This window comes from Ooceraea biroi, chromosome 1 (assembly GCF_003672135.1).
Source record: "Ooceraea biroi isolate clonal line C1 chromosome 1, Obir_v5.4, whole genome shotgun sequence".
NCBI lineage: Eukaryota > Metazoa > Arthropoda > Insecta > Hymenoptera > Formicidae > Ooceraea > Ooceraea biroi.
The window spans coordinates 7834857-7856942 of NC_039506.1; the positions used below are offsets into that span (position 1 = coordinate 7834857).

Here is a 22086-nt window from a genome sequence, read left to right on the forward strand (position 1 = left end):
GATTGTTACTCTGCGAAATGTGTTAGTATTGCCTTAGTCCCTTTCCTCGGCGAGTAATTGCACACGCGATAGAAAGTCAGGCGTGACGTGTGCTTCTTTTTTTCTTAACGCGTGCATTTACAATCGATGACATCAGCTACTTATAGGCCCGCAAAGTGTTGTATGAAAAAATGACGTAATCCCGCGGGCGTTGCGTTATGTCTCGCGACATATAGACATAAGAGGATGACGGTCGCTCAATCGGAATTTCAATTCATTTATCGGGCTCGCCCTTTCTTTCTTTCTTTCTTTCTCGTGTTCCTCTTTCCTTCTCTGTTGGTACGCCAGTCGCCCATTTACAACGTGTTACACCTGGTACAGACGTGAACCACGAGAAAGGGACGGATAGCTCGAAAGCCCGTTCGCGCGAATAATTAAGCGAGACCACCGCCTAAGCAGCGTGTCTCGAGTTCCAAGCGCGCCTATCAGCGCATGCAGCCTCGAGAGATTATTAATCAACACCCTTAGTGCTAAAGAAAGAAAGCTTTGTTATTGTATTACCTCAGAAAGAATATTCTGAAATTAATAATTCTGAATAATTCTCATTTTCTCTGACAAACGCACGTGAGAAACGTAATTGATCCAGAGAACTGAAAATAGACTGTGCTACTCATAAATTGTACTTCCCGTTTCCGCATGACAAACGTTCGAGTTACAGGAAACACATAAAGAATTCATAATGCTAATCAGTCTCTATTTCTTGACATCGTTTCATGTATCTTATTTTACGCCACTTGTTATTCATCATCTGCAGGCTTAACATTCAGCTTCGGTTATGTTCGGTATCGTTTAGAAGTAGAACGCATTCTCGCGGTTTTTTCATTTTAATCCATATACGAGCATAGTCTTTTTTTCTTGCATCGTACGAGAATCCGATACCATTTCTCAATAGTCTTCTGATCGGCTATCACAAGTGAAAATGGGAAAGCTAATACTTTTTTTTGTAAAATGCCGCGTGACAACGCGATCCCTAATTGCTGTCGCAGTGCGACTAATGACAAAACGAGGCAAGCACTCACGCGCGTTGCATTTCGCGACCGCATGCCGGTCGTCTCTCAGTCACGGCGATATTTCGCCTTACCGTAACCGGTAGTGGCGCGTACGCGTTAACGATCGGCACGATAATCGCGCGGCGTGTCCGCGCGTCCGTCTTCGTAAAATTGAGTAATGGAAGACATCATGCCGAACGACTCTGCGACGGCGCAGAGTTGCATCGCGAAGCCGGAGAGCGAGACGCGCGTCGTGAGAACATGTGAGAATAGAAACATCTTCTCGTGGCGCGGAATCTTGGCCGTCTCTTTAATCAGTGCCGCGCGCGACTATGGTTTCACTCTGGAATTTACAGTCTCCAACGCGCGGCCGCGTTATATGAACCTGTCGCCGCTAATGACTTGAGCGGTCGCGCGAAAACGGCCGCGCGATTGATTGGAGGATAAAAAATCTTGCGGGATCTTTCCTCGCGTGAAAGCGAGAATCGAGACGCGATCCGTTCTCGCCCCCGCCGACGCCACGATTAGTATGCGATTAAGTCCTGATTTATGGCGACCGTTAAGACCAGACGCGATTGATTTCGACGATGCCAGTGATCGTTCACCAAGAGCGTTTCGCTCACGGCGCGTCGGCGCGTGATCGTACCGCTCTCGCTCGTCCGATATTAAATGTAAGAATCTCGGCAGTGATCATATTTTACGAATGTAACAAGACGAGTTACATTCTGTCTCGATTACATTTCATAGTAGTAAAGATTATCGATATTACTCGAGTTTATTAACAATAAGACCAAATCTTAAATGATTAAAAGAGAAGAAAATATGTTGTAGAAAAATTTATTAAATGATACCTTGTACCCTTCTAAGTCCTGACTACGATCAGTACAGCTGATAAGACACTTGTTAAAAGTGAACCGGACACATTGGCCCATATTTTCACGTTGCTGTCTGAGTCTGACGTTCGTTTGGCTAATACGGGGGATTGCCGCGGGTCTAGACGCGGCAACGAGAATCGGACAGCCATGTTTAGCGTTGCACGGCGAGAACGCGTGCTGCTACGCTGTTGTCGCTCAGCTCGGACAGCACAGTAAACGGATTCTGTCAGTGGCGTACATTTTTTCGAGACAGCGACGACAAACGCGGTGCCTTTTACAACGAGATCCGACGAGCGAGCGGTCGATACGATGCAGCCCCGGCGGCGTGGTGAATGCTCCCGTTTCCCTTCCCGTCGCGATATATGCCCCCTTAAGTAGCCATGCAAACGCTATGCAAATGAGATGAGAGGACTCGGTGGAAACGAGTCAGTGGTGGCTATCCTTCTTCGTCTGCTCTCGAATCCTATTTCTGCGTTGCAACGGTAAAACAGCGGACTCGCGCGATCACCTCGACCATTAACGGTCACTCTCTCAATTTCACGAGTCGTCGTTCACCCGCACGCGATAACCGTGATAACGTTTTCCTCTGGGCGTATTCTCCTTCACCCTACGCCGGCGGGATAATCTCTCTCGTGGCTGCTCCTTGGCGAAATTTGCTTCTAGCGTTCTCCATCACTGTAACATAAACAAGCCGGCGTGGAATCGGTGAAGGCGATCAAAATTGATTTTTTTTCTCGTTACTGCCAGAATTTATGGTGAAAGGGTAAGCGAGTCTTCTCGGTGGAAGAGAACATATCGAAAAAAATACCACCAGCGTCTTCTTGCACAAGACGGGATGGGATTTCCCATCATCGGGTGAAGCACGACAGAAGCGTAATTGAGCACTCGGAACTGATGCTACGCGTCGTGTGCGCACCATGTAAATTGTTAAACCGACGATGAGACGGCAACGACGGTCGCTCGTATAGCCGTCGTGGAGTTATCCGCTTCCAAGTTATAAAGAGCATTAACGTCGCGAGCGGCGATCAGGTAGATACCTGTCGACAGATACGACATACTTCGGCGATACACGCGAACAACGCACGCTTCCGCGCACAGCGCGCGGACGAGCGGATGGACGAACGGGTGAGCGAGCGAGCGGGCGCGCGCTGCTTCTGCTCATGTATCTCGGGACTTTCATTTTCATTTTTCCATTATGCCCGGACGACGGCGAATCCGCGAAACTACGCCAGAGCGCCCGTCAAATGCTCATTCGAGCGGGATAAAATCGGATCCGCCGAAAAAATCCCCGGCAGAAGTAGCTCTCGAGCGAGCTGTCGGATTGCATGGCATGAAGGTGCGCTTTACTTCCGATGTTTGCGCGCCGTGCACACCATTCAGCGAGTACCATTATTCATACATGGGAAGCAGTGTTGTTCCGTAACACCTAGCACCAAGTTTCTTTTTGCAGATCTAATCGCACGTATCGTGAAAACCATAACGGATCGCCCGTACATTTATCGCGTGGTGTTTAATCGATAAGCGTTCGCGCTGTAAACGCTGTAAACTTGCAACGCAGCTTTTCCCTCCGTGCAACATTTGCACAGATTTCTCTGCGGATGATCTTATCCATCTTCACCTCCAATCATCCGCTGCATACGCTGCTGCAATGAGTACACATCCTGGAAACCTGTAAATGACTACAAATTGTCCGTTAGAGGGAAAAAGCGGTCGACGAATTCATACGCGATAAATTGGAACTCATGCACAGGAGAACCGTGCAGCCATGAGCTCGTCGAGCGCAATCACGTTCGCCTTCCACGTATAATACAAACATATCCGACGCATCTCTCGGCATATTAGCGCCCACGTGGCCATGTGGCTCCTGCGCTGAAGCGCAGCTTCTCCCCGAAGGTACTCGGATACGCGATATCGTACCTCGCGGTGTAATCAGCTGTGCGGAATCCAGCCGCGCTATGTAACGGCCGGCTACTACCGATGAATCATGAAAATTGTATCGACGCGCGCTCTTGTCGTATCTAATTTAACCCTTTCATTCTAAGGAACGGTCGCAGCAAAACTGACGTATCATTATGTCCTCTGTGCGCCAAGAGCGGCCACAATCGTCCGGCTGGAACTAATATCGCCGGGGCAACTTACCTCCGGTAAAGTTCGCATAATAACGACGGAATTTTATTCCTATTCTTAGAGCCGCGTGTACGGTCTACACAGGCGCTCTTATGACGTCTCTTAATCTATTTTCACTATACGATGCTGGCGATTTCATCGTGACGACATATCGCATGTTTGAACTGACTTGCTTTACAAGTAAGTCATTGATCATTTACCAGTGATGTAACATTTCTTGGGACATACTTCTCTTATAAGAGAAGGGTATAATGACATTAATAAATGCACAGTGCATTCATGTATGAATGTATCTCATATATTTGGACGTATAATTCATTGGACTTTCTGCAGAAAGTGGTTAATTAGATTCACACGTAGTTATTATCTTCGGTATGCGGCTACGGTGACTGAATATCGAGCAAACGAATGGCACGCGGGGACTCGGTGAAAGATATTTGTAGGAATGCGTGGGCTTCCTTCTGGCAATCATCCTTTCTTACTATTCATCTGATGATCCGAATGGTGCCGCGTGCCTACCTACATATGTGTCGCGCCGCGGCTTAGTTCCCCTTGTCATCAAGCCTGACTCATCAGCCTGATGGATACCGTCTGTCATCACGGAAATCTATCACGACGAGCCCTCAGCAATATTTACCCGGAATTTTAATGGCAAACGGAGATCGGGCGACATTGCGCGAGTCCCACGCGGATACACGCAGAATAAACAGGGCGATTGTGCCATCGGCCTGAAAGGCGCCGTTCGATTTCGATTGCGCATATTTACGCGACCCGATGTCTGCAGTTACACAATAAGAAAGTAACGCGGAACGTTAAACGTACAAAGATCATACTGATGGAAGCGAGTCGCGAAAAATTGGCTCGCAAGCGTGACGAAAACGCGGCATTTTAACACACATCCGCCGCTGTTGGCAAACTCATAATTAAACCCTGCTCCATGATTAAACGTCAAAGTCACCGGACCCCGGAGAAGACAGATGACAGCTCACGGGAATTGGTGGAGGTGCATCAATTAGGATACTAACCCGATAGTTACTTGATCGATTAACCATAGACGCGATAAAGGTCACATTTATGAAGAGGGTAACGCGCGCGCGCGAACTTCAAGAGTTCCGAAAAGAAAAGCCCTGGTTCTCGCTCGCGGCGCAACGTTTCTCCGCGCAAAACGCGAGAGGTGACCTTTAATTGCAGTGCCAGATACCGACTTGACCCCGAAGTGCGCCAACTATCGGGAGCTGAGACGAGAAGGAAGGGAGGGTGTAGATGAGGATGGAGGGTGCGGGAAGAGGACGCGATATCCTGCCATCGTTCTAGGACCCGATTGAGCCGTCCAGATGAACGTCCCGACACACCGGGACGCCGGAGTGGACTTTAATGAAGAGAGACATCCAGCGTCGCGGTGCTTGACGGACTACAAGCGTTGCTAACGCGGCAGCGATCCCTCTTCCTCGTCTTCTTATTCCTTTCCCGTCTTTCCGCTGCTCATCTTCTCCCTCGTCCACCTCCTCCGCGAACTTTCGAGCGACCCTTTGCGCGCGCGCTCGCGCTTCGGCCGCACGTTCGGCTTTCTTTGCCAAAGAAACCGTTGAGGTGCGATCAACTTGCTGCCAGGGACTTTCTACCGGTCACGAGCGCTCTCCGAGCTCAAAAAAGGCAGGCGGGATATCTTGAATCGGGAAAAAACCACGTGGACCATCTTCCTCTCTTTCTCACTTTCTTGCTCCCTTTCTCGCGACATTGACGTGAATTGAGTTCTCCTGTCCTTGATATACAATATCGGCATTGTCCATTCTTTAAGCAGATTGTGTGGTATCTTGCGAGCCATGATCGGCTATTAATAATAGCGTTTTTCAATTTGATTGATAAATAAGCGTCAATAAAGCTAGATTGACAATTTCAGATGCACGCTGTTGAATTGTGCGAACAGAATGTTATTTAAGATACAATGAAACATAGTTTATTACATATTTAAACGAGGCCAGTTATACAATCTCACTTCCGTTCCCAGTCGCAGAACGCGACTATGCACTTCTCGTTCGCGCCTCGGCACCGCATTGTTCGACACGCAAGTCGCGTGTCGTGTTTCGAAGTTTCGGGGACTTTTGCCGCGACGAGAATATATCGTGTTATCCCCCATGTGTGTACCGAGACGAGCGGCTTATCGGCGTCCGCTCGCCCCATTTCGCTCGGCGGAGCACGTTCCGGTGTTCCCAGGAAACGTCGCGCGCATCTGCGAAATTCCATGGCGAAATTAAAACTCGGCTCGCCGATCACCACCGCTCGCGCGGGCGGCATCGGAAACGTTGTGTCACGGAGATAAATGCACCGTTCCACTTTCCTCACGGCGCAAAAGCGGCGCGTTCCGTCACATCGCGTCGTTGTTACCGGGCGCTCCCTCGCCTCCATCGATTGCGCGCGTTGCGTCCCGCCGGATCTCAATCATAACGGCCGGGTCGGCTTCATAAATTTGTCAGAATATACGGAGACAGTGGACGGCGGACAGACCGCGCGTGGTCTACGTACGGTACACGCGAGCACGCGGAGCGTGTGCACGAACCGGCGTCGTGGCCGTGCGAGAGCGCGAGGGGTCACGGACGAGCTGGATGGCCGACGACAACGACGATGGAAAATGTCATCCTCCGTGGCGGAAGAGGAGATCCACGACGTGTGCTCGAAGCGTGGGATGTGGGTCGCGGGGTCTCTGGGTGTGATCGTCGGCGGAAAAGAAGAGACTCTCCGAGGCACGCGCGCGCACGCGGCTGGCGTCCGCGTGATGAACGTTGAATCGGCGCGACCCCCGCGGGACACCTCACGTCACACCAATAATGACCGGCTATTACGTAATACCCGTGCAAGATCCAAGCCCGTTATTTCCGATGCCGCGCACTGGGCGACGCGTTGCCCGTTGATACGGTATGATACCGGCGGTGACACTCTCGTCGGCAGTCGGTCACGTCGTGGCTTCCATGCGCGATGCGGATGCTATGCACGACATGGGGCTCATAACCTGCGGCTGGATCGCTGTGAACGCTACGTTCGAGGATTGCAAAAAAATTATTTTTTTTCGAATTTATTTCCTTTCATTTGTCATTTGAAAAATATGTTTGGCGTTAGACCAAGAAGTTCGATTCGATTTTCAGTTCTTTAAATTAATTTGCATGTAATATAGGCAACAATGTTAATAATGTCTATATTGTAGGCAATAATGTGTAATCGTAGGTAAGGATGGTGATTACTTGGTTGATAAATAATTTCTTTCTGCAGAATGCTAAATGCAATAAGGTACAATTTGGCGCAAAAGTCGAACCAAACTTTTTATCTGATCCAATATGTATTCCACTATCTAGCGATTTAAAATTATACGATCTGATATAATAAACTTTTTTCTTTCATAAAGAATGGAGATCAAGAGAAACTTTTAGTTGTTTTAAATTATTTTTTATAGAAACAAAGTTGTGAAAGTTGCGGTTAGTATGATTAAACGTGCGTTGATTTGAAATTGATAAATGTTATTAATGATAATTAAATATTTGTATTTTCATATATATAATACAAATACAAATACATACATACACAGTGCTTATGTATATCTATACTATATGTGGATACATTTCTTATTTTAAATAAAGACAACGCATCTTGTATGCTTCGGCATAAATGTCATTCGGCTTCTATGTCAGAGGGCTAGAAAGGACGTCTCTAGACTAACTCGATTAGTAGGTGCGAGTTAAAACTGACTCGACTGTCATTACGCCTCAGAACGGAACAGTCAAGTTGACACAGTTCGTGTGCGGGTGAAACACCGCGCGATGTACTCGCGATCGATCATACGTAATGTATGCACATCGCGATGCTGAAATATAGGCTAAGCACGTTGCACGCGTTTCGGAACTTGGAAATAGAATCACGCCAACACTCGTCCCAATGCGGGACCTGCTATTATTCCTCATCATGAAACACGCGCAATCTCGAAGAAACGAGTTTTGGCTCAAGACACTAAATGATCATGCACCTTAGTCTTTCGGACATGCGAGTCACGTATCGCAGCAAGACTCACCTACATTGAGATGTATAGCAAACGGAAGTTCTATATCTTTCTCACGCTATACCTATATGCACACATGCTATACATATGAAATTTGATACATTTTCATTGAGTTGGGAAGAAACTGCTTGTGCATTGCATAAAACACATATTCGCCATCATTTTCGCACTTGTCAATGCTACTCTTGCAACGCTGTAAACAATATTTGAAATATGCTTTCTATACTTCGTGATAGTCACGACTTTCTCCTTCTTAGATCATCACGATCCGGAAACGCGATAATGTTTAAAGCGTCTGTTTCGTATGCCATTGTTTGCCTTGGTAAATTAAGCTAGGCTGTCGATATAAGCGGTGCGCGCAGCTGATTCGATTTCGCACAGATGCTCATCAAGAATGATGCCCCCGCTCGGTGTTGATTTAAGCGATGCGCTCTCAGGAGGAACATTGACGTTTTTCTCCCGCGAGTGTTGCAGCAACCCCTAGCCAGAATGTCCGCCAGCTTTTGTCGCAAAACCTAATTCATGTTCCCCTTGTTTATCCTGACGTCGAGGGGGATAACTGCCAGTAACAGACTGCCATTTTGCGCATAGCGGTTGTGATTCCGTAACCGATGTGAATGGACTCGCGAAACTGCCCGGTTCCCTCGTCTCGATTGCTTCCGGTGTTTGGACACGTGTTGAAAATACGTGATTGATGTAACGATGCGTAGCCCCGAAATGACCCGTGGCATAAGTTAGACACCGCATTCTGGTTAATTCCATAATCGCATTCGACAATCCCGAGACACTGAAAATGCTGGAACCAATCCCCGCGCGCGCGCGCATGATTGTTGGTTTATTTTATATTTATTTAAGATCAAGACAAATCACGCAGTTTATTCGTAAAATGTAACAAATAAATGCATTATTGAACATAAATAAAGTAACACGACTTATACATCAATAATGCTATGTGATATCTTAGATGAGTATCTTTTAAAATAATATTGTAAAGTAAGCCATTTCAAAAGTAAAGCGACAAAGTTAAGTGTTAGTTATACAGTAGTAACGTAAAAGTGATAAAGTTACTCTTTGCACGAAAGTCAATGAATCGTTATTACTTTTCAGGGTCGCGGACATTTCGCTTCCGTAGTCCGGAACTTGCTTGGACCGATTTATGGTGACGGTGTTATGAATCTAGTGATAAGGCAAGCGCGAGACATCCTGGTTTGCGCTTATCACGGCAACTTGGACAACTTTGTCCGGATTTATCTGTCACCTGCTGCAGGCTTGCTGGCGGAAGTCAAGTATGCTGCTTCCGAAACGGTGAGTTACTTTGGCATATGATTACGCTATCCGGCGTATTCGTGTCGTTCACGGCATTAATAGAATGGAAAGAAACGCGAGTAAGGAAAACTGCCTGTACAGATAATTCCGCGAAGCGATTAAAGTAATCAGGCGCATGCCTCTCCGTGTATGGTTAGATATCTAGTATCTAGTTGTGGCATAGTATGATTGCGAAACACCAGTCATTTTGTATCTTAAAATACCATGGATATCGATTGAAATTACGTCGACAAAGGCGTGCTGTCGCCGATGATTTTATTCCACACGCTTTATCTCGTGCATGTAGTAGCATTTTAATTAACATATTTTAATTATATAAACGGAGAAAAAAGAGGGATTAATATAGGAATGTTATATGAAGATAGAAAACTTATTAGAAGGAGACAACGGTTTCTTAATTATATTTACACCTTTAAGCTTCCTTGAAAATCCTTATATTCTTCGGAATTTAAAAAAAATTAGATGCTTGATAAATTTTATTACTAGTAAATCGCGATCGAAACTAGCGTGTTTTAATAGTGATTCCCTTGATTGGCTCAACCCTCTTTGAGGAATCTTAATTAACGCACTCACGCATCGACGGTGGATTAGATATCGGTTGGGTGCGCCCACGAATGCTCTCCCGAGATATCCCGTACCCTCGTAATCTGCAATTAATCCACAGAGGGTCACGTGCCCCGATCTAGTGCCGACTCCTTTCGCTCTCTTGAGGGCGAGGGTAAAGGGACCGCGAGAACAGATATTAACAGCGAGGCGGGATTGTTTCTCCGCTACGTTGCTTTGAGAGCTGGACCGACCACTGGTCGTCATCTCGGTCGCTTACGACAGTTTAATTGAATTCGCCGACATAAGCGCGGAATTGCCACTCAAAGTGTGCGGTTCATCCTGTTGCTATACGATAACGCTGTCACGACCGGCGATGATTTGCATGTCAATGCGCGCGATATAGCGACCAACTTCACCCGACATACGAACGTCACATGAACTCTTTGATCTATCAAACATTTCGCTCTTGTTTGTTGAAGAAAAAAGTGTGTATACCAGAAAATGTATGCAACGTATAATATGCAGATATGAAACGCTCTCAAAGAAAGCTCGTTAATGAAACGTAAATTCCTCGATAACAGCTTAAATATCTTTGTACGTATATTTGTTATTAAATTTTTTTAATTATACTGCATCGCGAGGATTCAGTCAGAAAACTGAGTCTGATCGATTCTTTACGACACATCCATGAGTATTGCTACGGTACATCTATACTGATATAACAATGACCAAGTTACCAGCGTATGCTCGCAGCCGAAAAACAATAATTTCTCATGGAATAATGGCCATTACGCGACCTTAGACGCGCTAACTATGGGCTTACAAAGATGAAACCGTCTTCGCGCATCCCGTGTCTTATAGCCTCGATTTCCGTTCCCATCCCCATCTTCGTCATCGCGGCTATACATCTTCCTTTCTGCTCCGCTTTATCTGGCTTTTCTGGGTAATGTGCAGCGAGCAGCAGTACGGTAACACGAGCACTTCGTACGCGAAATGAAAAAGATTCGACTTTAACGAGCGACATCTCAGTCTTGCAATTTGCTCTCCCTCTCAACTCGCATCCTTGTTGCATATCTTGGACAGCCCTAAAGACACGGGAAAAAAGAAGTATCACCAAGAAGAGGCTTCCATCTACAGCTAATTCGCTCGCCTAACGTTCTCGAAATCCACGGACTTTTTCCGTTATCATCTTTATGCATCTCTAATATAACGTTTCAAGGCGTGCGAGCGTTTCATGCATTCGACGCGGAATAAAAATCGAGATTATACTTCTTCTTCTTCTTCTTCTTCTTCTTCTTCTTCTTCTTCTCTCTCTCTCTCTCTCTCTCTCTCTCTCTCTTACGTATCACGCGTTCGAATTCGCGCAAGGCAAGATCTAGCCGGCGACGAGAGCGGTGCAAGAGACACGGGTGGAAAATAAAACATACGGGCGGATTATACGGGGTTCTCAGGATTCGCGCGAGCACTGAGAGCCGATCGGCCGGTCTTTCCTATCGGCGACGTCTCGCTCGCTCGCTCGGCCGAGCCGCGATAAGCGTCGGTGTCGGCGGGCAATTCGATTCTGTGATAGAGCACACGTTCACGCAGGTGGGTGCGAAATAAACGTGTCCGCCGAAGTGTTCTCGCTCAGAGCGCGAGCGCACCTGCACCGTCGGTTCTCCCCAGTATCTTTACCAGAGGGGCCCGAGCGCCCACGCGGGCCCTGCGAATATTTACACGTCGTGTTTCGCCTCGTAGCCTCCTCCCTTTGCTCTCTCTCTCTCTCCCCCTCTCATTTTCTCTTTTCTCTCTCTCTCTCTCTCTCTCACCCTGATCGTTCTTCCTTCGTGCTTTCTTTTTTATAGTCTTTTCTTTTTTTTTGTCTTTTTTTGCTTTACCCGCCGCTCGCATTTTATCGCCGCTCCGCGGCAAGCGAAAATGTGCCACGGGCGGGACGCTGAGCACTTGGGATCCGAGGTAACTGTTACGTGCGCGAACGACCCGGGCTCGTAAAGTCTATTTGCGCGAGCCAAACATCCTCCGCGCTCTCGTAGCCCAGTCCCCGATCCTTGAATCCTACTTATCAATGTCTACGGTTACGAGCACGGCAATCTCGGCGAGCGACGTTATTCCGCGGCGTTTGCGTGCCGCGCGTCTTCCTCTCGCTTCGTTGGCACGCCCACGTTCATAAGCGGAGACACAGACGTCGTCCTCAGCCTCGTAAAATAATTTTTTACGCGTGGTGCACACCCGAGCTGAATTGGATATATTCCTGCGTGTGTGCTCTCACGCGTGTGCGCTTGAGATATGTCGTCGGAACGAATCTGTCTATCTCTTACAACAATATCCTCTCCGGATAGTCGTCCCCCTTCGCGCGACTCCTCCGACGCGACGCCCAGAAGAATCGCGAATCGAGAACTTCTGATCGGAAGCCGATAGTGTTCTCCGCGTACTTCGCGGAGTGTCGGTGGACTTCGCAATATTGATAGCCTCGCCGAATTGGAAAGCATTCGTAATGATTCTTTTCTCGGTCGGTTTCCTCGGTTTCTCGGCGCTTTGCGAAAGGATCGGCCGGGTGTGCGGCATTGTGACACCGTCTGTAATCCCGGGAGTACGGCTGTGATTGCTCGCGGTGAACGGGACCGCGTAGTGACGCAGGAATGTTGCCAAAGAATTGTAGGTGTACCTTGTGGGATGCGACAATAACACGAAGACACCGTAACGGTGCTTCGTCCGAACTGATTGACAATGATTGAAGGCTGCGGGGCCTCGATTCTCGTCCGGACCGCGTCAGGGTCTCAACCTTCGTGTAAACCACCGATATATATCTCCGCCGTTGCTATCCGCTGATCTGCTTCTGCCTTAATCTCGCGCGGGTGCATGTGCCGGCAGCAGAAGCGGAAAACGTCGGCCCACGCGCTCGCTATCGCGCGCCAACACGATTTCATGATCGTTCCATGCGCGTACGCGCGGTGATGCTACCTCCCATGGCGCTTCCGCTTCTCCGATTTTTCAGGCGTATTTCAAGCGTCCCTGCTGCGATCCCATATCGCGTAGATTTTGCCTTTGCTTTGCATTCGTGCCTTTTTAAGTTTCACCGCGAGTTGAGTCGAGTAAAGAATTCAAATCGAGCTTGAATTGCTCGATTTTCAGATCTTGATATCTGTGAACATTGTGCTTCATAAACAGTAAACGTTAAACATTTATATCCTTCTTGCGGTAATTTTTATAAATCTTTCTGAGTCTCACAGCAACCCAATTTTATTTATGTAATTTCATATGTAGATCATACATACGAACTGTGAAAGGAGAAATTCTGTAAATGGCTGTTAAATTGTGTTTTAATCACGCGTTTAGAAACGGTATTTATCAATGGATTTGTAATATCTCTTACAAGTGAAACAGACAGAAAATATACGCGCGCACGCGCGCGAATATTCCTGAATGCGAACGTTTGGCATCCCAATAATACCCTGCAAGGCTCGGCTTGATGGTTTCCTAACAGGGTTATTATACTGGCGCATACTGCACACGATCCATGAGCGTACGGGACCAAACATGGCAACACAAATGATGATTCACACGGGGTTCTATAAAACGGTATCTCATTAATTTCATGCGCGTATCTGATCTATTTATCATGTGTATTCTGATATTTTGTCTCAAGTAATGCAAAATTTAATTATTCAAGTATCTAATAAACAACTTGAGACTCACGACTAATTTCCTTTAAGAAATATTCATCTATGAATGATTGAGAGAAAGTTTCATTAGGCGTTAGGAATCTTCGAGGTCACTCGCTCTCTATTATTACTCACTTGAGGTCTTCGATGCTTGAGCATTTAAGAGCTATATTTTAATAATCGAAATGCCATTGCGCGCTGAATGTAATTTTCTTGACACGCATACATCTTTCGCGTGCGTGAATGAAGATCCGGTTGCGTTGTTTATCCATTTACTTGTGCAGCCAAGTGCCGACCTCCATGCGGGAGACAATAAGACGAACCCTTCTACTCTTCGAAAGGAAGTACGAGGCTTCCTTGTCCATTAACGTATCTCTGTGTGCTGTGCGATAGAAATCTGCGGGCTAGGATAAATAGTTCGTCTTTGGCTTCTATGTCTTCTTCACGGTATGTGAAGGCGTGTGGGTGCATCGTTACAATATCATTATGGTACGTTTTATAGCCATTTTTGGCTTTTAGCTGCTCTATACGTCCTTTGTGCTTTTGAACCTGTCGAATGATTCCTGAAAGATTACATTTCGATAAATGTAGTATAAACTCGCATAAGTTTTCCTTACAAAAAACTTGCTAAAGAATAAATATTGATTAAATATTAATTTAAATATTGATACGCGCTTTTCTGTCGATTCTGATAAGATGCGCGTATCGTTGTAATCATTCAGGTGAGGCATACATTAAACGGCAAGGCTACTGTTACCTCGCGTTACAAACGTTCAGGAATAACAAGTACAGCACGGGCGATCATTCGAGTATTGGAACGTAATAACGTTCGTTCGAGTCGGTTATTACATGGCACGCAAAGTTACATGCATTTCGTGAAAAAGTCAGCATAATTTCCCGAAGGGAAAAACTAAATTAATGCGAAGGAATTATTGCCGTTCGGTAATGTCGTTCCTTTTTTTATACAACTTATTCGTGATGTGTGTCATTCGTTCAGGTTGACGGTCCCGATTAAATGCGATCCCGCGCGTAATTACTCGGCGAACCACGTAATAATTACGAAAGTAATGAAACGTTCACTTACGGGGTGGTCTTTCACGTGAGTTAGGAAAGCGACGGATTGCGTAATCGTTTGTTACCTCCGGCACTGACCTGCGCAAAAAGTGAAACGAATTCCTAATGATACTCTTGGTCATCGACGGATTGCCGAGCAGATCCGGCGTACGTCGGCGAGTTATGCATGCTATTGCGTGCACGCAATGATAACGTGGCTAATAAAACACTTAACTACGCGTCGTCTCGATAGAAGATCGCGATAAGATAGTGTGCGTCGGTCGGTTGTCATCGCGAGGGTAGTGATGACAGTAGCGAAGCTAGCAACGAAGGTAGTGACAACGACGACAACAGTACAGCAGTAGTGGAAAGCGGAAGATACATTGGTCGTTTCTGATATAGCTTGTTTCCACCATTTGCAATCTACGTTTTGCATTAGTACAGATTAATAAAATTCTGTATATGATATTTTACAATTAAGATAACGTAACGAGACGCGAAACGAAATAATGGAAACAGATTACGATGAAATTAGTTGAACTCCTATTGACATCTTTTCCAAATTACGATCGCTTACTTACTTTTGGAAATCGCGTGTACTTGTAATCCCAAGTCATTAATTAAAGTTAGATTAAAGTTTCGATTCGAGCAACAGCAATTCAGAGCAAAGCCAATTGGTTAAGTCTCAGCAACAGTAATCTCTTCTATTACCGATCATATCATATTCACATCACATCTATTTCCGAGCACGCAACATTTCCCTTTACTTCCGAGCCGGCCGAGAATGACGTTGGTTGTTCTGGCTTCAAGATATCGACGTCGCCGTTGTATTCGGCTTTCCTCGTAAGAAAGCGACGCGGAGAAATCTCGGGGTCCGTAGCACTTGTACTTTAGGAAGATTGGAACGAAGATTGAGCGGTTTCTTGCGCTTCCCGGGGCGCGCGCGCGAGCATAGATAGAACAGAACCACCCGAGGAACGGTTCCGCGATGTTCTGTGTCCGGGCGGTTAATAAATTAGCCTCGTAAAACTACGGGCGCCACAAAACCGGAGACGGTTACTTCGTAAGTTCATAGAATCGCGCCGAGAAATCCGCCTCGGACAAGCCGCACGCGAGTTATCCGTAGCTCGCTCCTCGCTACTCGCTCGAGTCCTCTTGAAGATACGATTTAATTGGTAGCCGGTCTCGTCGTGCCTTTCACCTCCAAGCGCATCCTTCAGCCGTGAATTGCGCCTCTTAAACAGGGAGGATATTGTATCCGCTCGACACTCGGTACAGTCCCGTTTACGGGAGGAATCCGTCGGTACCAGGAGGAATGTTAATTGCGCTACATGCGCCACCACTTCCGAGTTAATCGGAGGTACGGGTAGGTGGGATTAATCGTCGCGAAAAGGAGATAACGATATCGCGCGTTGGAATCCACGCTGCAATCTCGGGGACTCTAATTCTCGCAGCGGACGACCGCGCGATCGTCAGTGCATCACGTGCGTGCAGACGACGGGGTTCAATTAAATCTCGCTGGAAATCCCCCATGGGGCGCGCGGTCCCGTAGGATCCATTAGGCGCAGAAAATCCAGGCACGGGCGATGCGCTGCGACGTGACGCGCGCGGGATCTCAAATTGAGAGAATTGGAGAAAGCGGTCATATCATAAATCGTCGTCGAATCGATCGGTGGCAGGCCGATCTCAAGATCGAGAAAGCGGCCGCGGAAACTGCGATTCCGGCCACGTCCGTCCGGGAAGCTTTTCCGTTTGTTTCTCTGTCATGTTCCTGCGCCCTCTCGTAATCTCGCGCGTAATGAGAGTGCAGCGAATGCACGCATACACGTACGCATATACACTTCGCGGCTTCCTGCTCTCTCGGTCGTTAAACAACCTCCGTCGCCGCCGCCGCCGTCGTCGTCGTTGTCGTTGTGTCGGACGGTATCCGTGTACCGGCGAGTAGTGGCGCATAAAAGCTCGTCCGATCATAAGTCGTGGGCGTAAAAGTGTCTACCGGCTCTCTCGGAATGTGTACGCACGTTACGCGCGTGCGTGTCGGATAAGGCGCGTGTGCACCGCGCGTCCGATCGTTTTCTGCCGCCTCTTCGTGGTATCGCGAAGAACCACGCGATTCTGTAATATTCAGAATACGTAATACAAGAGAGAAGTTTTGCTCTTCGTGCTCGTGTGACTGGAATTTCCGTGCACGAGGATCGGCACATTATGTGATTATCAATGACTTTGTATGCGATTCCCGCTCCAGTTTGATATTAATCCCGTGATTTCCATTTGAGCTCGTTTCCATTATACGTCTGTCATTATGCGTTTTATGATACTTAAAGTTTCTTACATATGTTTCATAAGACTCTATGATACTTGTGGGGCCGTACATCATCCCTGGGTAACTTGCGCTCGAAGCGGATCACATTGTGGTTCTGAGATTAACGTGCATTCCAAGTTTCCCGTCTTGGTCCAAAGTAAACTGAAACGAAATGAACTACATGTATTCCCGCTTAATCCGTCCAACGCCCCGGCATCGTGCTCGTGCTCTTCTTCCGTTTCTCCTCTCCTTGCGTCCGTACTCGTGCTTCATAAGCTCGTAATCGTATCTCTTTACGTCGTTATCTCAGGCGGAACGCAACACACGTAATCCGCCTATGCGGTCGTCATACCCCAAAAAGGACACGATCCCAGCAATGAGAGCGCGGCGGTAAATCTCAGTCAATGTCCCGAGGACAGAAAAAGTTGCGCTTTGCGTCCGCGCAATAACGATTATCGTTATTAGCCAGCATTCGCGCGGGATCTTTTGATGCATCGCACGTCTCTAATGTATCGCGTAAGCGCGTAAAAGTGTCCCGCGCGCTTACGCTGCGCGACGATAATTTAGAATCATTTAATCATGGTGGGCTAAGAACACCGCTTGGGATCCGCCTTGTCTCCGTAACCATAATTCCTCGGTAAGCGGAATATCTGCGAACTGGTTAGCTCAGCCACCGGAGTGAGTTTGTAGCTTTTAGTTCCTCTGGATGCGCTGCAATTAAGCTTCGTGCTACCCGAACGTTTTTTTATGCGTGCACGTGTATATATATGTACGCAATTAAAAGATTATATACGAGCAGATCTACAGCTCTTGGATACCACCCAGGGAAAGAAAATCAAATCAAGAATCAAGAAATTGAAAAGATCTGAATAAATGGTGCCCTTTATTAAAATCCTTATATTGCGATATTCTTTATTTAACGTTCGTTAAAATGTTCAAGTCTCTTTAAAAAGAGATGACCGATCGAATGTGATGTTGCATTAAACAAAACATCGAATTTTGCAGCAAGGAAAGGAAAATACAGGAAGAATTAAAGAAATAATTTAATAGAACCTATAGTCAAGAGAGAAAGTCTACAATTTCCGATATACTGCGCGTACACACGTAAATACGCACGGAGCTTTCTTATCGCGCACTCAAGCGGCCGGCGCATACGCACGTGTCGACTTTCCAGCCGGACGCTCGCGTCCGTCTCGGATATTAATTGAACGATTGCCACCCTCGGCTACTCATTATACGCGCTTTAATTCGCATGGAGCCGACTCGGCGCGACGCAGCGTCGCGCTCGTATTCCGGACGGTTGTTGTTCTCGTTTGCTCGCGCTATGTCGTTATCCTGCGCGAGCGCGAAACGCAACGCGACGCGAGCCAAGCGGGCAAACTCGCGCGGAAGTCCATTACACACCTCGTAATAAGCACTTCGGCCGCGCGCATATTCAGAAAAACTTCCAATCGTCGTTGTATTACTTGACATTTTGAAATATCTCTGCGAGTATCGAAAGGTACGTCGATAGAAATCTCAGATTTGTTTTAATCTTACAACTTAGGTAATTTATTAAATTAAATTATTAAATTAAAAGCAGATATTTGTATTTGTTTTTCATTTTTTGTTCTGTTTAATTATTGAAGAGTACTTACATCATTTATTCGAGTGATATCGTATATCACACCGAACTCGATAAAATTGCGATAAGGACTGAAATAACTTAAAATAAAGCAGCGTAAAGCAGCAAATCAACAGTAATCTATTGCCCCTCACGCAACATGATTGTTACGTGTTTTGTATCGTAACTAATCCGGAGTAGCCAATGGACCATTGCGTAGACGCGCCTTCCTAGTAATCAGTATGAATCTAGATATATCCTACCTTTTTCTCTAAATGTCGTAAATCGAAATAGAATATAGCGCGGCAATAAAATCCGCATCATCAACAAAGTAATTAGAATGTTATTGCCGTACTTTTTTATTAGGGGGTGGTAAATCCTCCTGGCCGGTGCGCTTCTTAGTAAGCCCGACTAATTTATCGTCCATTATACCTCGTTGTTCAACGTGAACGATAACGGTGTTTCACGGAGGAAACAAAAAGGATAACGAGGAAACGAAAGCGGCGTAGAACACTCGTAGAACGCGGCTAGCGTCCGTTGCGTCGGATGCGCTACGCGGAACAGTTATGGGAGGAGATCAAGTCAATGGTGATAATTGATCCGTCGATTCTCCATCGACTCGATCAAATGGGGAAGCGCCCTACGAATGGCGAGGGGTACGCGAGGGGTACCGAGCATCAACAAGTTGGGGGAACCGCATTGCGGTGTTCACCTCGCAAGCCAGTGAAAGCGTAGCAGCAGCAGTTGGTTCCCGTTGTGATTGATTGTCAAGGAGATTGACTATCTCGGATTTATCTGGCGCGTATACGCGCGAACGTGCGCCGCGCGTAATGACGCGGGTACGAGTTGCAGCACGCGCGCGAACGGAATTACTCCACGCCATGTACATGATTATGCCTTATCGTGCGAAAATCAGTTTATCGACGGCTTATCGGATTTCCCATTAATGCCCGCGTCCCGACATCGCCAGACGAATAGCCGCGTATGTACTTACTACCACAAGCAAGTCGGTACGACAATGCTCGCTGCGAGAGTGACATAACGAACGCTCGTGCAAAGTTACGAATGCTCCTCGTGCGCGTTACGCGCATGTATCTGTATCTTTCTCTCTCTTAATTTGTGGTACTTCCTGCATATGGAAATATTTCACCCGCCTGGCGGGCGATCTCTGCCCGTTGCGCAATTCAGGGGCTAATCGATCGAGGATTTATGCGACATCGCGCGGGGCCCGTGCGCTCGTGAGCAACGAAAGTTGTAATTGGAGAAATAATGGCCCTCCCCTCCTCCCCGTGTAGTTGTAGGCGTGCGGAATCTATGGCTGTCGGTGGAGAAAGTGTAACGTACGCGTTGCCGACGCCGGATCACCGGATGATTTCCACGCGTCCGAGATTTTCTACGTGCTACGCGCGAAGCCGGCGCGATCGCGAGGCGTTGGTGCTCGACGAGCTTTTCTCGACGCGTTTCCCCGGCACCGGACCGGAAGATAAATCGGTCGAAAAGCGAAACACGCCGTTGCATTGAATTTCATTCGTGGCTCGATTTGATTTATGAAAATTAGTATCGATTTTTTTTCCCCCGTCGAACGAATCGAAACGCTCGCCCGCTTGGCCTCGCTGCACGCAACTCGAATCAATCTGCGTCCCGAACCTATTATTCAACGTTACCGCGGTCATTGGCGGCACAAAGCGCACCGCAATGCTGAGGCAACGTGACGGTACAGTTTCAGTATCGAGTGTTTGTTTAATAGGAGAAAAATTTGGATTTTTTGCAATTTCCTACTGTATGACTGTGCACCGCAGATTATGCTTCGAGCATTTTTCAATCGAGCAATTTCAAGATCTCTTGGAATGATTGAGGAAACATTCATAATCATGCTTATATTGCTTTGTATGCTTTATGTTTTACTGTTGAAGTATTAACTTTATAATATTGCATATAATAATATATAATAATGCATTATAATATTGTCAGCAGTATTGTGAGCATCGTTAATGTAAATTTGATTGAAAAACGAAAGGAGAGGAATTCGAGAATAGCTGTGAAATGAAGAAATCAGAAAATATCGTGGTTGTGACTCTGTCTGACTTGTTTGCCAGACTCGCAGGGAATCGCATTACATAACAAGAAATCAGCAATTAATTTTCGACCGTGCTTATAAACTCCGCTTGTCTTTTCTTGGAGGAAGGGTCTTAATGAATAGGTTCGAATGATGATGATCACTTTCGTACCGGTACGATCGTTTCTTTTCCTACTAATGGGTGAAGTTTTCAGGGTCGCGGGAGTGTGTGTGTGTGTGTGTGTGTGTGTGTGTGTGTGTATTCCATATTGGCTATCTTTCATGATCAAAGCAGTCACACTAGTCACTCGTTGTTACGCGAAATAATATAATAACGAAAACTCTGTATCGTTCGCCCCATCGATCTATCCCATCATAGGGCACATCAGCTGTGTCATTAGATCAATCGATATTAGCAGAGGCCGAGTGCGTCTCTCATTTCATGCACTTACAGCGCATAAAACATAGCAAAGATGCGTGTGCGTGCATGCCGTAATAGGTCGGGTCGATGTTTAGACTCTGTCAACCATGCGATTTCCGTCGAGCCGGTAATCTACATAGGCTATTATAGTTTATACGACCATCAACAGACAAACGTGAACAGTCGAGTAGAGACCGCGTTCGAAGGACGAGCTATTAACCCATTTACGTATTGATCGGCGGAGCCTTTTATTCGTCTCATTCCAGTTACTGCATACATCACCGCAATCGTTAAGCGCAAGAGAAAGAAAAAGAGAGAAAAAGATTCTCGATTATATCCGCAATGTACCCTTGCGGATAGTTGCTATACTTGAGAGTTAAACTAGGCGAACTTAAGTGGATATATAAGAATTCTAATGTACAAGCTACGTCCACACATTTACAATTAGACATGAATTTGTACACATGAAGCGCGCGGGGACTATCCTTCTCTGCGGCATTCCTTGGAGCTCTTAGATTAAGATATATTAGCCTGAAGAATCCAACTTTAGATTTTTCTAACACGAATTTCTCTGAGAATCAGTCAAGAAAGTCAATTATTTCGCGTTTCATTTTATATACCGATTTTTATGTGTAGCGCGTGCCTCCTCGTTCTGTCAGTTCGCTCGATCAATTAAGCATGTCGATGTGAATAGTTTCGGTAGCTGTTCCAAGCGCAGCAATCGCGATGGGGAACAATCCGAGAGAAACAAACGTTCGCGAGATGACTTTTCCTCTCGGATGCGGTGGACCGTGAGCGCTATTGTCTGTCCGGGGTATCGGCCAGGCGAGTCAATAGCGGTTCGCAATGATCTTGTATAATACACGATTTAATTTGCGCCACTCTCGCGCATTATGCTCCAAGACACGCAGTCCGTGTAACGTCGCGCCCATAAATAACGTGACGAGATTAGCGCGCGACGTGCAAGAGCCCGTATACCGTATATCGAGATTCATATTTCATGTTTGCGATTCGAGAATTCGCCGCGCACGCGGAAGCGATC

General features: G+C 46.7%; 1 protein-coding gene across 3 annotated transcripts in view; it reads left to right on the forward strand.

The window, feature by feature from the left end:
• Window positions 1–22086, forward strand: part of LOC105288137 — a 292115-nt gene that overhangs the window by 42868 nt on the left and 227161 nt on the right. For all 3 annotated transcript variants that reach the window (XM_011354156.3, XM_011354157.3, XM_026972322.1), the window contains exon 3: window positions 9183–9380. In XM_011354156.3, coding sequence (XP_011352458.2) covers window positions 9183–9380 — 198 coding nt within the window. The remainder of the gene's footprint in view (window positions 1–9182; window positions 9381–22086) is intronic.